At 35.4% G+C, this 16,592-nt stretch overlaps 1 protein-coding gene across 1 annotated transcript in view; it reads right to left on the bottom strand.

Annotated features, from left to right (window-relative positions):
- Positions 1-820: 820 nt before the first annotated feature.
- LOC116176180 overlaps positions 821-16,592 on the bottom strand; it is a 44,480-nt gene continuing 28,708 nt past the window's right edge. The window contains exons 6-10 of the mRNA XM_031494658.1: positions 10,931-11,173; positions 1,651-1,870; positions 1,438-1,583; positions 965-1,276; positions 821-834 (exon numbers count right to left, since the gene is read on the bottom strand). Of these exons, the coding sequence (XP_031350518.1) occupies positions 821-834; positions 965-1,276; positions 1,438-1,583; positions 1,651-1,870; positions 10,931-11,173 (935 nt within the window). The remainder of the gene's footprint in view (positions 835-964; positions 1,277-1,437; positions 1,584-1,650; positions 1,871-10,930; positions 11,174-16,592) is intronic.

The raw sequence follows: 16,592 nt of genomic DNA, 5'->3' as shown, positions 1-16,592 counted from the left end.
GCGGCGTCGAGTATGAAAACCGCAGAATTAAGGTATAGATATAACCACAGTAGTACATCTGCGATATAACGTTTGAAAGTGATGTCCGCATTAACGAAAGTGGACCCTCCATTTGATTTTACTTCATATCTCGGCCTCCACCATTAAGAAGAGGTACGATTACAATATAATGTAAGTATTCTGTAGGTCCCAAAACATTTTCAAATCAATGTTCATTCTACAGCGGCCGGGGGTAAGTAAATAGATTATCAACGTCACCTTACAATGAATAATAACATTCATCTTTACGAAAACACGATTTCTGTGGGACCTTTCGACTTATATGAGTTATGATCCTAACTAAAGCTAGATGAAATTAAAAAAAAATAAAAAGATCGACGCGAGAAACCATCTGTTCACACAATGCCTTTAACGTAGAAATTGTCAACAACGTCTTCTAAAGCAAAATATAATTATCCCCAGAAGCTCATTGTCTTATTCTCAACGTAGAAAAGTCATTTGCTTCAAAAAGAGGAAATATAACAGATTGCAAGATGTTCTGTCACGTTAACGAGATGTTTCTTAATTATGTGACTAAACTGAGTAAAAAAAGTTGTATGTCTTCGCTTTTTACAAATAGAAAACTATAAATCTGCTTCGCAAGTGTTCTTATTTCAATTTACAAATAGAGCTCTCAACTTCATCATGTCTAAATCTAATCTTGTAATAAATGAAACCAATTTTACTGCGAATGAAAATAAAGAAAAAAAAATATATAAAGCGCACACAAAGTCCGGCTAACACTTCCTAAGAGATCCACTGTGATATATGTTCAGCTTTACTAATATTGAAGTACTTAAACGTATAGATATTAATAGCCGAAACGTTCCACGCGAAAAAAAGGAGGAAACTTAATGAAAATGGATTTAAATCTTTTTCATAAAACGGCAAAGAATAATGATTAATAGGATACTTGAAAACTTACAAGTAATAAAATCTGAAGTAGGACATTCCGAACGAAATTCCATAATATCGGCGGAGCTACAACCGACAATAAGATTAGAAAAGCCTTCGTTATCACAGTCTGAAAATCGATCAACTCTTTTCGTTCTTATTATATGGTCAACTTCTCCATAAAAGGTCTTGGAATGCCTGTCAACGTGGTAGTTTTGTCGGAAATGATACATTTCGACTTGACGATTGTGGGTCGACGATCTTGTTCGCCGTCCACCTTTGATTAAACTACGTACGGCGAATTTTCCAACGTACGGACACTCCCTCGATTCTGGCGTTGCTGCTGAAAAAGTGACGTTTTAAGCTGGGGCGCACTGAATTGTTAACGTGCGCCACATTAATAATTTTAACGACGATTTCTAGGTGGTCCGCATTATAAATACACCGCGGTGAAAAATAAATGAGGTAATTTTTACCATTTTAAAAATAAATACGCATTCTTACTGACTAAAGTGATGTATGGAATCGTTGCTCTATTAAAGTAGGGAGTAGTGCACGCATCCTCCATCCTTTTAGTTTGCGCACCTGCCTGTACCTCCATCACGTTGGTGTCCCTCCGATAAAACACCATGCACGTAAATCCGCTTTGACTGGAACAAATAAGAACAAAATTAGCGTGTTTATAGCGCAACGAGGGACGCAGTGCAAAAGACATACCACCCCATCGTATAATGTGTCAGAAGCATCACGGACGTCTCGTCTCGAGTTGAGTGTCTGGTTTGGGCGCAAACCACCTTCATCTCCAATCCCGACGAATTTGTTATCCTCAATGTGGAATTTCTGTGGTGGAAACTGTACGTAACGGAGTAGTCGAGCGTGTGCCAATGGTTGTAATTTGCCAACCATAAAGGAAAACGACACTTACTCAACGATGACGCTAAAAAGAAAGGCCAATATGTAAACAAATTCTGATGATACACGCTAAAAGTGCGGTGAAAATAGGTATAAGAAGCGAATTTCGCGACGTAATTTCATGATAAAACAAGCTTCCAGTTTCAACATCTAATCAGGCAGAGGGATTACATGGCAATCGATATGACCTATTTTGGATCAACTTCACGACGAAAAAATTTAAATTGCGAACGTTAGGGTTTTACAAGAAATTGATGGAAGCAAAAAATCATATTCTGTTCTCCTAACTTAAGAATCTCCCCTTTTTTGTACAACATAATTAATGGCGACGTTTTGTATTATAAAACTTTTTGAAAAGTGTCTTTTCCAAAATGCTTATAAAGGGCTCTCCACAAATTAATCGTTAAATAATAAAGACTGAGGAGTACTAATGATTACACCTTTATCAAAGTCACATGACGTATGAATAATCTCTGCAACAATTACATCGCTCCGCGATTATTTAAGTTACGGCAAAATTAATTTGAAGTGAAGTGTGGCAGCCATTTGTCAATTTGTCATTTCAGATAAGCCTCTTACACCAAGCATGTAATTCTAATGCACGGGATTATCCAAAGCTCTAAATCTTGCCATGTGCTTTTGGTTGGCGCGACAATAAATTTTGCAGAATGATCTTAAAAACTTCGCGAATTAATTATCGCCCCCACTTTTCATTCGACAGGTTTATTATTTAGTAATATACACAAGATTGGACTAGAACAAGTAATAACATTTCCCCTTCGAGAAAAACACTAAAAATTCGTGCTAATTGTAGCACGAAGCGTTTTTCCGTTGCTCACTTGCGAAGCTCTAGCACGATCTTTCGAAAATTTGAGTCAGACATAGGTAGTTTCACTTCTCTGTGCCTGTTCATAAAAAGTTAGTAAGTTTTTAAATCTGCGAAAGTTGACATGAATTTTGTCAAGATTACGCCTAATTTAAACAAATCTTGAAAGACAGTACATTTTCAAAAATTTTAAAGAAATCCTAGTAGGTATTTCAAAAGCCAAATTTGGTCATTTATATCAAATGTAAATAATGTAATCCAAATTTTTGGTAGACTAAAAAATTAGTAAAGGTTTTTGAATTCGTAATGTTTGAATTTTGGAATTCTTCTTTGAAGACTTCAGATTATGCCGATTCTTCCAAATCTTCACTTTCGATTTCTCACAGATGTACAGGTTATTTAGATTCTTCTCAAATGCTTCAAATGTTTCTTCAGTTTACTCCGTTTCTTCGAAATTTCCGTTTTTTTAAATGCACCGAATTCTTCAGATTCTTCCGAATGTTCTTGGGACACTGTGGATATCCCGTAACTGAAATGTTTTGTCTGATGCTACAAATCCTTTCTATTATATTAGATTCTCACAATGCTTTAATTTTAAATGCTTCACACCTTTTCAAATTCTCAAGTGCTCCATATAGAGATATTTCGATTTTTTGAACTTCTTCAATTTTTAAAATTTCTTTCATTCTTCTTATCAGGCCTTCCGAATTATTAATATCCTTCGAATCCTTTTCATTCTCCGAGTGTTTCAGACTCTTACAAATCTATGGATGTTTTTGTTTCTCTGAATCCACCCATTTTTTTAATTGTTAAAATTCTTCATATATATAATAGAATTTTTCAGATTATGGTTTTTTTGGCTCCTCAATAATGATTTAGAGCATCTTGGGATCGTTCCGTTTCTTCGAAATCATCTGATTTTTCAATTCTATTTGGATTCATTATTTGTTGCGGATTATTAGACTGCTTCTGGGTTTACACTTCAGTTTCTTTCGTTGTTTAGCTTTTTTCCTGTCTATTTTTCGGGCGATTCAGATACTGTGATTCCACAGGCTCATCAAATTCTTAAGTTTCTTCCCTCTTTCCCCCCCTTTTTTTAAAAATTTTTACGATTCTTGAAATTGTTCTAATTCACCAGATTTATATACATATAATATATGTAAATTCTTTTGGTTGTTGACTATTCAGATTCTTTAATTTTTAGCGCATTCTTTAAGAATTAAAACACGTTTTACCATTCATGGATCACTGGATGATGGAGGGGGGAGAGGGTGTTAAAAGATTAGGACGTTTGGGAGCCAACCCCAAAGAAGTGGTAAAATGTGTATTTCTTCTTTAATTTTTTCTCAGCCACCATAAAAGTTACAAAAATGGGTGGCACGTCTTTGAATAGGTTTCCGGGTATGTCCTATCCGATTTTGAAATTTTTTTTTAATTTCTACCACGAAAGGGCGTACCCTTACTTGGGGTGCAAAAAAATTATGATTTCGACGAAATTTGGTATCTGGGGGTTTTTCAACATGAAAATTAGGAATCACGAAATTTGTTGTGTACATACGTGACGAGTTGAGGCACAACATTTTCGAACCGTTTTTAAAATAGCTTTTTAAAGAAAAGTTATACTCATTTGAAGATTGGGCCTTTGGGTTACAAAGTGTCCTTCGCCTATTAGTCAATGATCTAATTTCGCATGTAGTTAATTGAAAATGTTGCAAACAAAAAAAATAACGATTTAAGTCGAAGTGTGACCGTATTAATACGCGAGCGAACATTTATCTGTTTCGGTGTATTATTGGATTAAGTTGTTAATATTTAAATAAGTTGTTACCACGAAAGGGTTAAAGTCCAAGGTGCAAACCATTCCGTTGCGCCAGACTTGTAGTAGCAAGTTACGTAAAAAAACAATTTATAATCAAAGTTGTGCATCTAGTTTGTTTATGCGAAGTGCGAACAAGATTATAAACAAAACGGCTACCGGTAAAAATGTTAAAGACAATTAATTCAAACTCCTGTTTGGTGTTAAATCCCTAAGTAATAATACACATACATTTTTGACCCTTACACACTGCGGAATATTGGTAATTTATTACCGTGAATAATTCACAATTCACCTAATTAAATCAAAGTAAGCCTAAAGCACGGTTTCTTCCTGAATCAAATGGCGCAAACCCAAATGAACTGACAGACTGAACAGATTATAAGACGACATAAAGAGCCAACATTCCGCATAGTAAGAGTATTTAGTAAATTTATTTATTAGCCGTGGTATTAACCATTTCATTCTAATCCATTACAAAACAAATTATCGGAGATTCAACTTAATATTAAAAACAATGATTTCCGATCACGATGAAAGCTCAAACATCAAATGTGCTTGTTGGTTTTTCGAGAAAACCTGAATGCGTACAAAAGCGGACAGGACGTATCCGAAAACCTATGTAAATCCGTTAATTACATCCCTTATGTTTTGAAGAAAAAAAATAAAAAAACGCAAATTTAGGAACTTTTGTGGACAGCAGATTCAAAATACAACTAGGGGTTTAAAATATAATTTGAGACCCATGTCCATTGGTCATATTTGAGTGGATCGGTATGGATCGTTTAATTAAGATTCCGCCTTAATGCAGAACCTTTAGTACACCTTATATGTTATATAACTAATTAATTAAAAAACAAACAAATTTATTAATGTTCCTTCATCACTTCGTAGAGCTTTACCGTCTTATCGATTAAACGCGGACATATAATTAAAATAGAAGCACAACACAGCAATTAATTAACAACGCAGTAATCAATTGTTTATTAATTAATTAATTGTGCTTTGAGCCGCTGTTCATTATTCAGCCGTTACCAAAACCACAGCACCTAATTTATTCATAACAATTTGATGTCGTTAAATTATAATTATGCGTTCCTTCTCTTCATATATGCATACAACGTGTTCCTAAGTGCACATCACCTAAATACGCTGCGTAAGCACTAATGACTGGCATACCACCAAATCTCAAGTTAGGATTGATTACTAGAATGCAGTCACTTCCACTATACCTTATTGATTAACATCGAAATTGAATTTTAAATTAATTACTTCAACTTAACGTCACCAAATACATTAATTACAGACGCCTTTCATGCCGTTTAGCACAACTACTTCTAATTCCACCTTATGGTAAATTAGGTACTTGATTAATTATAATGAAACTAACACATTTATTTACAATTCCGGATTTTGTATTCTGGAAAAAGCTTCGGACACACACACTAGTACTTTTTTGCATTAAAAATTTTACATACCTACAGGGTGTTTTTATGTAGAGGGGAGGAAGTGGGCATTAATTTTTTTTATGAAACACCTGGTTATATTGTGGCAATTTATATTTGAACAATACATTCTGAATCCTTTTCGTATTTGTCCTGATCATAAAATCTAGAACTGTAAATGAATTCGTTCCTTGCATTATGAATGCACTGTATAAATAGGTAACGAATGAACTAGTTATTGAGATGATACTAGCCAATTTGGTAAAAACATAGAGTAGATAATGTACCCTGTGGTAAAAAGCACACATTCTAATTAACACCAAACGTACTAATTAAGTTGATAATCCAAAAAACTGACAAGGATTTGACACATTGCTTTCTATAGTTTTGAGCTGTGTGCCAGTGTTGTGTGGATACAAAATTTTGAAATTGGGGTCACAATTTGTGACACAACCCCCAGGTTTTCTGCACGAAGAAGAATTTTTGAAGAGATTTTGAAGCGATTTTGAGGAGATTTTAAAGAGATTTTGAAGAGATTTTGAAGGGATTTTGAAGAGATTTTGAAGAGATTTTGAAGAGAGGAAGGAACTTTAACAAGACACGTACAGAAGAATTTTATATATACCTAAACACGAAAATAACGAACAAGGTTATCCAGCACCATCGGCATATAGACGAATATAAAACTCATCAGCACGTATGCGGATTTATGCTGGTGGCAACAACAGGGTCGGAAAACCAAGTGCAACGGTCAGCCTGACAGAATAAAGAAAAGGTTCCATGCCATGAGCACAGGAAAATCTCTATTGTAGCAGATCCGTATTTTTAGTGCTATCAAAAAAGCAATAGGCATCATGTGCTCTTTTTGGATCAAACTTAAAATATGGTACAATATTCGCTTGCTTAACTGATACGGGAGAAAATAAAAAAATTTCAGAATGTCCATATGTTTTCTTAGTTGAAAGAGGACCTAACCTCATCTCTTTTAAATGGAACGCTCTGTTGATTTTAATTTAAAAAGATAACATATTAAATGCTTTATTTTAAAATATAACAGTAAAATAGGATTTTAAAAACCATTGAAAATTTGTTTGAATTTTTTGAATCATTTAGATCTTGTTTTTAAAATTTTTGAAACATTTTTTTAATATGTTTTGAATTTTTTTAAAATTAAAAGACAGGTAGGTAATTTGTTTGAATTGTTTGAATCTTTGAATAGGTTAGGTTCGCAGCGTATCAATGCAATGATGCTGCAGTGTGATAAACAAACATAAGTAACAGCAAATTGGATCAATCTTAATGTCCTACACGAAATTATTGTGATAAAAGCAAGAAATATTCCCGCATAAAACTTTTAAAATATGTAAGTGTGTTAATTCTATTGTGAAAATATCTATATTTTATGCCAGAAAAAAATCTTGAAAAGTAATTTTCTGCGTCTTTAACGAACTTAATCATGCAAATCAACTCCTAGAATCCGTCTCGTATCGATTTGATCGTAGTTTTAGTTAAACTTTCAATTTTTAAATGAAATCTCATTACTGTACTAAAATTATGCAAAACACCCTGTGAAAAAAGAAAACCTCCAAGATGAATAGTTCGCTAGACAGTAAATATTTTAGATTCCTTTAGCAAGCAGTAGTCATGAATGTCTAATGTACAGCAATTTCCAATATTACTAAAGTTAACTGAGAATTAATTATATTCAGACCTCACGCAAGATGTCATCGTTTTGACATTTTGAGAAAGCAAAGATGTAAACGGTGTGTTTAATTACTTATACCACACAATTAACGATCGTTTAAATTGTTTTTGTGTCTATTTATGATGAACTTGAAAAGCTCAACTTCAAAGTGAAAACTGACGTGGGGATACTCGATAAATAAGAAGCAAAACTTGACGTTTGGGTGACTTCAAAACTTGAATGCTGAAATGTCGAAGTTCTTACGGATACAATTTTCTTAGGAATTGAAGTTCCACAAGTTAACAGTAGTTTAACCCTTTTCAAGTTCCAAACTACCCATAGCTTTTGAAATTAATTTCGACGCTGTCTTTCTTTCAACCTAACGGTTTTTTCCACCTTTATGTATAAATTCCGAAGTTAAGCGATAATGGATGTACGCTTTAGTAAATCCAACTGTTTAATTTAATTCGATTATCACTCATCAAAGTGTTCTATGCACGTTCACTTAGGCGACCCTACAAAGTAGCTCGTTACAATGCACAAAATCGAGAATGCCATCTCCGAAATCATTTCTGTAAACTAATTAACAAAGTACGCGTCTCTGTAATTAAACCAGATCAAAACCTCATACCATTCTTACCCGAATATGCAAGCACGTTATCCTTCATGGACCGAGACGTTGCAGCGTTCGATTTGTGCAATTAGTTTCTAATCATCCCATAAATGCGTGCAAGTTTTGCGCGAATATTGCAACCAATTTACAATTTTATGCTAATCACGTTGATTAGTAATTAACAGACGACATTGTAACTTGGTATCAACATGCAAAATGTCCCTTTAAACTAATACGTGCTGGTTTTCAATTAATGTCTTCATTTGAAGAGGTCACGTATTTGATTAATCAATTTCCAAAGATATTGCATTGAATAGCTACCATACTAGCGTAATTATTAAACTTGTACAGCCTTTTCAGGAGTATGCGTCAAGAGGTTGCTCGATTGATCCACCCTGGATTATCTCCCATAATTCTTAAATCGTATCTTTATCCGGAATAACAGGTTATATGACCGATGATGATAGATCACCAATTCAGAGACCGATTTTATATTTCTCATACTCTCATAAGAAAGGGACCAAATAAGTCGAAAATTTCGAGATTTTGAGTGCGTTCTTTAATTTTTCTCTCAGGAACCATAGTAGGTAAATAGTAGGATGAAGATTGCCACTGGTTTTTTGGGCATATTTGATTTGACTTTTTGACTTCAACGAAATTTGGTATCATAAGGTTCTTCAGATCGACGAATCCAACATCAAACTGCAACTCTTAGTAGGACCAGAAAAATGGGCAGTATTTTTTGAAGTTTTGCATGCACAAAACGGTTTCTTCATACAACCTTAAAAAAAGTCATGTGCATTTTATCGTCAAAATCGCTTAAGAATCTTCGAAGAAGAAGAAACATTTTGGACCCTCAGTTTGAGCCAAAGCCGTCACAAATGCGCGAGAAAGTAAAAAAAGGCATATATTTTCCGAAAGCTTGTCGGATTTAGATTCAGCGACTACATAACTTCTCCCCTCCTATTCGAGATTATCACTTTCATTAATGTTGTGCTCTGTATATTTTTGGCACATTTTAATGATAAAAATTTACAATTAATGCCTACAACACGAAGACATCCAGAGTACGTATGGTCGATAATAAATCTGCTAATTCGGTAATGAAATTTTCAATTTACTTTCAATAAATCCAAATTACTATGTAAAATTACACCCGTCTCATCATTTACGTGTACGAACAGAATTTGCGCCAAAATTTTGCTTTAGCTATCTAACGTAAATTGAATTATTGCTTCCATTGAATGTTAATTACGATTTTTCGTATTCGAGTTGCTCGACGTGACAAACGTTAGATTTTTTCTCGCACTTTATATGCCGCGTTTTCACTCCTTCTCTTGTTTTGTGGTTTTATTGCTTACAGATTATTGGCAAAGAGCGCCCTTCTGAATTCAGACGGGCGTGGCCAGGATTCAAAGGTAATACGTTTGTGCATAAAGGGTTTCGATACAGCCGAATTGTAGTTAATCTGTTGCATCTCAAGTATGGGTGGAGGAGGAGTTTTTTCAAATAAGTCGAGGGGCAAATATGGATTGTCTCAAAAATTTCATTTTTTCTCGGAAACAATAACAAATAGAAAAATGTAACTTACCCCAGTATGGCGCACCCTAAACGGAGGAGCGAAAAAAATTATCACATTGACGGAATTTGTTATCTGACATGAACACAGCGAATTGAAAACCAGAATCAAAAAGAAATGCAAATTTTTTAGGGCGTGGTATCCAAGCCAAATATATTTATATTGGATATCTAAAAAGTTCGTGCTTATTTTCCTATCGTTTTAACGTCGATGGGACAACTTCGAAAAGGTCATCTAATGTTAAACTTACAAGTTTCTATGGGCAGCGGAGTATTTCGGCGGAAATGGATTTCCGCTTCGCTATAACCATTCTGGGTTTGTAAACTGTATAGTTGAAACTTTTCGGTCAGCTTGTGCGTTCGACTTGCCCACATAATTATTAAGCGATATTGAAATAATAAATGCAAGGGTGGGAAATTCATATTCGCTTTCTGGAAGTGACATTTGATGATGATTAGCCGATATTGTATTCGAGTTAGAAATATACCCTAAGCGATCCTGTCTGTGTTTTCGAAGTTTATTAAATTAGAGGTCAGATTACCTACGCATTATTGGATATGTTCAACAATTATTTTACCCCAACAGCAACTAGGGGATTACCATAATGAAAAAAAAAACAAATTGTCTGATTTACCATAACATCACGCTCAGGTTTTTTGTTTGCAAAATAAGATGTATCGCCTTACTCATAAAAGATAGCATTATTGCTCTAGTCCTATAAAGAGCTGTTTGGTTTTCTATGCTGCATAATAAATACGAAATAATAAAAAAGCAGCGCAGACGATAATATAAGAAATCCAGTCTTATAGTCGTAACTGAAATTGCTTTCAACCACTGAATTTACAAATATTCCGAGAATCTATAAGAACGCAGTTTTCCAAAAGAATAAAAAAGGGGATTCATAAAAGAGCTAAAATCGTATAAATGCGCAATAAAAGTTCGATTTACTCGCAAAAATTGATAACAGAAAGTATTTCGCATGGCTTGGTATTTATACATAATTTTCCGATTAGTAACTAGGAGCGTTCGTATTTACTATTGTATTTTGGTCTTTATATTATATAAGGTAAAGCTGGATATACTTTAAAGTTAAATTCAAATAGCAATTCGTATTCAAGGTACCTCTTTTGAGAGTCATCGTTCTGCTACCCTCTGTGGCGCTGAAGAGTCCATTACACGTTGCGTCCCCGCTTTGTGCGACTCTGAATTCAATACCATCTAATGCTTCCGACGCCACAGATGCTTTTTCATACACAAAGCATCTGAATCGGTCCTCATTCGACGTCGCATGGCTATGGTGAACCTTTCCGACCAAATATCGCGAACTACCTTCTTTCCATACCGCCAAACATTGGAGCTCCTCCACTGAAAATAAGAACATAAAATATTACAACTTTGCTCTTTCTTGCTACAACCCCGATACGGATAAGGTCGGAGTAATCTTTAACTAGGAGTAAATTATAAATTCCATCTTTAACCCTTCTCTCTTTTTTAAATGAACTGATTAATTTTAATGGCGAGGGACGCCGGTGGGAGTAAGTTGCTTTCCATGTTCACCTTAGCCTGTTTTTCGTACACACCGTCAAGCTTTTTCGTGTCAATTAGATTAAAAACCGACAATGCGGCAAGTAGCGAACTCGCTTGCGGTCGAGTTGGAAACGGTTTACATTATTGATCAGAAATGAAGGCAAATACACAATGCACGAACTGGTTACAATGGAATGTCGGAATTAATTATACGGAGTTTAATGTTATCTAATTAGGAGGACATGAAAAAAGCTACACGAGCACCATTTCGAATACCAACAATGAATAATTCGCTCACTACGCGGAGTCGCTTTAAACAAAATCATAAATCAACTAAATAACATTGCCGATCGGAAAATGGATTTATTGGTAGTTGCTGGATTAGCATTAGTGCATAACAAAAACGTTTTCCCGTAATTTTCACTAAATACCCTGATAGCCTGGCTTTTAGATGGATTATTACTCTATTTAAAGAGCCAAAGGTGCTTTTTTAGAATTAGTTACCTAAGTGGTTAGGTACGCCCAACCATTTTGTTAACGTGTTTTCGGTATTAAGAAATCCGTATTTCCAACGTATGTACCTCAGTCAGTAAAATTGGAATTGAACATGATCCAAAGCTCGGATGTGGTAGGCATCTTCTTAAGTATCCACGAGGAAAAAAACACATATATGTTAGCATTTATTTATTAAATTATAATGTGGTGAAGATCCTCGTGGATACTTACCTCAGTCAGTACTCCAGTACGTTAATGGGTTTTTTCCGACATAAATGCGACCAATTTATCTATGAAAATATTCTATTATGAACCGATTCACCTGATTAAAGGTACTGAATTAAGCTTTTGTTGTTATAAGCTAACGACATACTACCATCTAGATACCTACTTATCTTGTGGCTCGCAAAGGTAATTTCAAGAAAGGTCTAAATAATCACTACTAACAATACAGGCCATTTGTGCTCCAACGGTCCTCTAGCAGGAAAGTGAGTTGATACCATATGTTTTTTTTGGGGTGCTGAATCCAAATCTTAGGTTTTCTAACAAAATTTCATGACGCAACATTGAATAAAATACAAAAGTAGGGGAAACAATATATTGTTTGTTGGTTTTGTGCTTACAAATCGAAAACTATTAACTTTTCGAAAATTCAAAATGAAAGTATATAAAATTTCCTACAAATTCCACTATTTATTTTTTTCCTCGATGAACCGTTCGGGCTCAAGCGTGGTTAGAAATTGGCCTACCGCCCACCTTATGTCCCGCCTGGTTCAAAACTCTCCCACTCCTTCACAGAGAAAGCCAGGCCAATTACGTCACCATGTGCCTGAGTAGTTTTCACTGTTTCCAGGGTCGAGTCCCTCCTTCCACTAAAAAACAACGGATACGATCTGTCAGTCACTTCTGCGAAGGAGTAGTTCCGTCTTAGACTGCTTACGTGTAGTGTTAAAATGAGTTCAAACGTGTTTATTTGTGATGAAGTACTGGATAATGTTGTAGAGAAAGTAAAAACGGTGGGAGAAAAAGGCGTTTATCGAGTCAAGAAAGAAAGGGAAGATGAAAAATTTGCAGTTGAGGTTCATGAGCGATGTCATAAACCCAACAATAATGAAAGAATGTCTGCGTCTCGTGTGAACCAGATGGAGCATGGTAAGGAAAAGTCAAAAGACTGAAGATCATTTCAGTTTCAAAACTCATTGCTTTATGTGTGGCCTAGTTATAACACCTGAGTTTATAGAACAACAAAGAAATTTAAAGGCCGCCTGCATTCAAAATCTACGCTATACAATGCAAGAAAAATCTACCCCTCAGAGAGTATAGCATTTTCCCTTTGTAGCTACCTTCCTCCAACATTTTCGAGATATTCACAAATCACAATTAAGCTTTTACATCGCTATTAGTATATGTGTTTCTAGTATAGACGATCTTTCCACCCTTTTAGAGTAAGTATCCTCCTCCGACATTCAGTTCTGCAGATAGTTGCATTGAAAGTTTTGACATCACAAATAGATATGTCTCGCCCAGACAATTCATTTTGCCTTTGAGAGTACTTTCCTCCGACAAACCGTTTTCGAGATATTCGCTCTTAAAGTTTTGACATCGCAAGTATATGTATTCCAGACGTCCCATATCGCCCTTTGTGGGTACTCTCCTCCGACTATCTGTTTTTAAGATATAAGGAATTATATCCGATCACGATAACTGACCGAGGAGGATTGAGACGTTTCATTACAGTACCATGAAGGATAACCCCCCCCCCTTCCCCCAATCACCATTTTGATAAGGGGTCAGAAAGCAAGGCGGTAGTTGGTAGAAAACAGTCCCGTTTGTTGAACCCTTTAATTACAATACCAATTCCATTAGAATACCATGAAGGGTAGAGCGTGTGTTTACCCCCTCCGTCCCCCTTCCCCATTTTCAAAAGTTTTACTTGGAACCACTGGTTGTTGCAAAGTAACTTTAGGAAACGAGCCCCTGATCTCACCAAATTCTGAATTCTGTCCTGTCTTAGTCTAAAGTCGTTGGAAATTTCTCACCCGCCAAGTCTTCACCTGACTTGCTGTCAAAATTCAATTCGCAGGGAAATGTTAGTTCCCAACCAAACCACACACTTGCGGGCGTGTGTTTCGTCGATTCATGTAGAGAGGATATATACTAGGAGTCCCTTTATCGTTCCGAAACAACTTTCCCCAAATAACGATTGATCGTTTTTATTCATTACTTTCCATCATTTCATGGACTGAGGATGTACAGCCGGAGTTCTGGTTTTATGGATGTAAGAGACTTACAAAGATCTTGACACACGGTCGATTCAAAATTTATCCCTTGATCCAAATAGAATTCTAGTGGCGTCCCGAATCCACAGATTCTTGTTTCTAATTAATCCCCACATGGTTTTGCACACACTCAATTCGTTACAAAACAGGACTTTATTAGAAAACAAAGAGATAAATGCACCAAACATCACCGCTTGTCCACACTGTCAACTCACTAGATCATTACAGCATGGGTGGAATTGTAAAAGTCCGTAAGAAGTTGGTCCTATTACAATATCGTGGGCTTTGTATAATTTGCAAAACGTTCAGCGAGTGATAGTATACATTTTGGGGAGTACCGCCAATCAGATTTTCTCTTAACAAAAAATGGTTTACTTAATTACTAGAAGCCATCTTGAAAATGGCGTTAATTAATCAGTAAGAAATTAGGTAGGGGATATATCAGTAGATTTTAGATTAATTCACGTTTGAACCACGGATGCGAACACAGCGTGGGGTCCATAGAAAGATTTGGTCGGGTCTGGGTTGGTAACCCCAGCAACCTAGCAAACACTTCTTAGCAAAAAAAAACTTCTCTGAGAGATTCTCGACAAGGAATTAATTCGGGAAAACAATGCGGTCCTTTGTTCGACCTCGCTTGTACCATGTGCAGAAGTACATTCTTTTCAGGAGGTACAGTGATATTGATTATGTAAAAAATGAAGGGTTGTATATATCTTTAAGAAAAATTGATTGAAGTTCAAAATTTATTAAAGAAAATTGAATCTGTGTTTCTTAAAGATCTCAAACCCTGGGCAAACTTGAAGCCGTTTGTATTGCATTTATATTTTTTACATTGATGAACCATTACAATTGGACCTCAACTCATGTGTACCTACCAATGATTTATAAGGCAAGTTACGTATAAAAAATGGTGTCGTATATTGTTGTTAGATTTTTGGCATTAAGTTACCGTTAGTCTGGTGAGTAATTTGATCTAGTTGTTCGGAAATTTGTAGCGAAAATTAGAAATAGGGTATCTTGTAAATTGAAATTGGAACCATTTCACTGTTTAATTTTGCGAGCAAGCAAATTAGAAACATATCTTTTGAATTTGATTTTCAGAGAGAAAAAAGGAGAAATCTTGGGCTAGGCGTCAGAGCTCAAGGTCATATTTAGAATCGGCCCTACCATACCACTTTTAAGCACTACTGGAATCCATTTTGAATAATTTTTATTCTCCAATAAAAAATGCCAGTCATTTGGAAATTACAGCGCTGTAGGTATATTTAGAAAGACCTCACAGTTGTTTTCTGTACGAACTAATTGAATCCTGTACTTGTAAAGATTAAAACATAAAACTAAAACATTTCCGCACAGAAATGGCATTTTAGCGACACATTTACAGAAACTTTTGTGTGTGCCGGGTCGGTTCACTGAAAAAGCACAGGTCAACAAGTTTATTTTTAATTGATCCCAATGTAGCCTTACAACTGGGTTCGTTAGTGTAAACTGTATATTCGATAGAATGACGCTGGCTAATATTCAACTTTATTTGAAACAAAAAAATTGCGGTCACAGCAGCGAAACCTTTTAGATGCACACTCCCAAATAATACCTAATTTAGATTTTACAACGTAGACGTCTCTATGGATTCTCCATAAATTTAGCTCAGTCGACGCATTAAGCCCTTTGGTTTCGAGGTGAATGCAATTTTTGGTGAAAATTGCTTTTTATAAATTGCTTCCGCAAATTCCACCTACACACGGAATCCGGGACAAATCCGCAAACACCTGCGTAATGTAAATAACAAATTAACGAAGAAAGGGGAGAAGCCCATCTTTTATTAATGCAACCAGAATTTTTAAGAAGCGCTTCGAAAGTTATTAAATCACTTAATAAACTTGTAGTTTTATTCTTATCCTTATAGGTTGTTAACGTCAGCTGTAAGTTAAATAGGACGGCACATAACCCCGAAGGGAGTGATAAGTATGGTATAGGGATTTTCGTTGATGACTCGGGGGCAGACGAAATTTCGTATAATTTCACTTCGTTGTAATAAAAAGTTTGACGGTGTCTACTTTCAAGAATTAAGTTTTACTGCTTTACATTAAAATGAGAAATTTTATATTTTTTGGCAGTTACCAGCATGGCAAAGGCAAGTAGGTTAAGTGTTAAGTTCGGGGATTAATTATGTCCTATGATAACATAGTCAAGTGAGAAGTGTAAAGCGGAGTAGGTGAGTGTTTTGGCGATTCGATAATTAAACAAGGAGTCACAACCCTTTCTCATTTTATTAACTAGAAGAACCAGAAACATGGTGACACAGTGTAACTGTTCTGACGAGGGGCAACTCAAAAGTCGTACATCTTGAGAATAAATCCACGTTATCGCATTTTAAACTGAGGAACGTTCAGAATTAGGGGCGGCTAAATAAGGATGACGAACTGCTATATCTCAGAAAGTAAAAAGGATAGAGACATTTGGTACATTTTTAAAATAAA

This window comes from Photinus pyralis, unplaced genomic scaffold, assembly GCF_008802855.1.
Source record: "Photinus pyralis isolate 1611_PpyrPB1 unplaced genomic scaffold, Ppyr1.3 Ppyr1.4_LG7, whole genome shotgun sequence".
Lineage (NCBI taxonomy): Eukaryota > Metazoa > Arthropoda > Insecta > Coleoptera > Lampyridae > Photinus > Photinus pyralis.
Note: the sequence above shows the minus strand (reverse complement) of the source record. Positions and strands in the feature narration are given on the sequence as shown.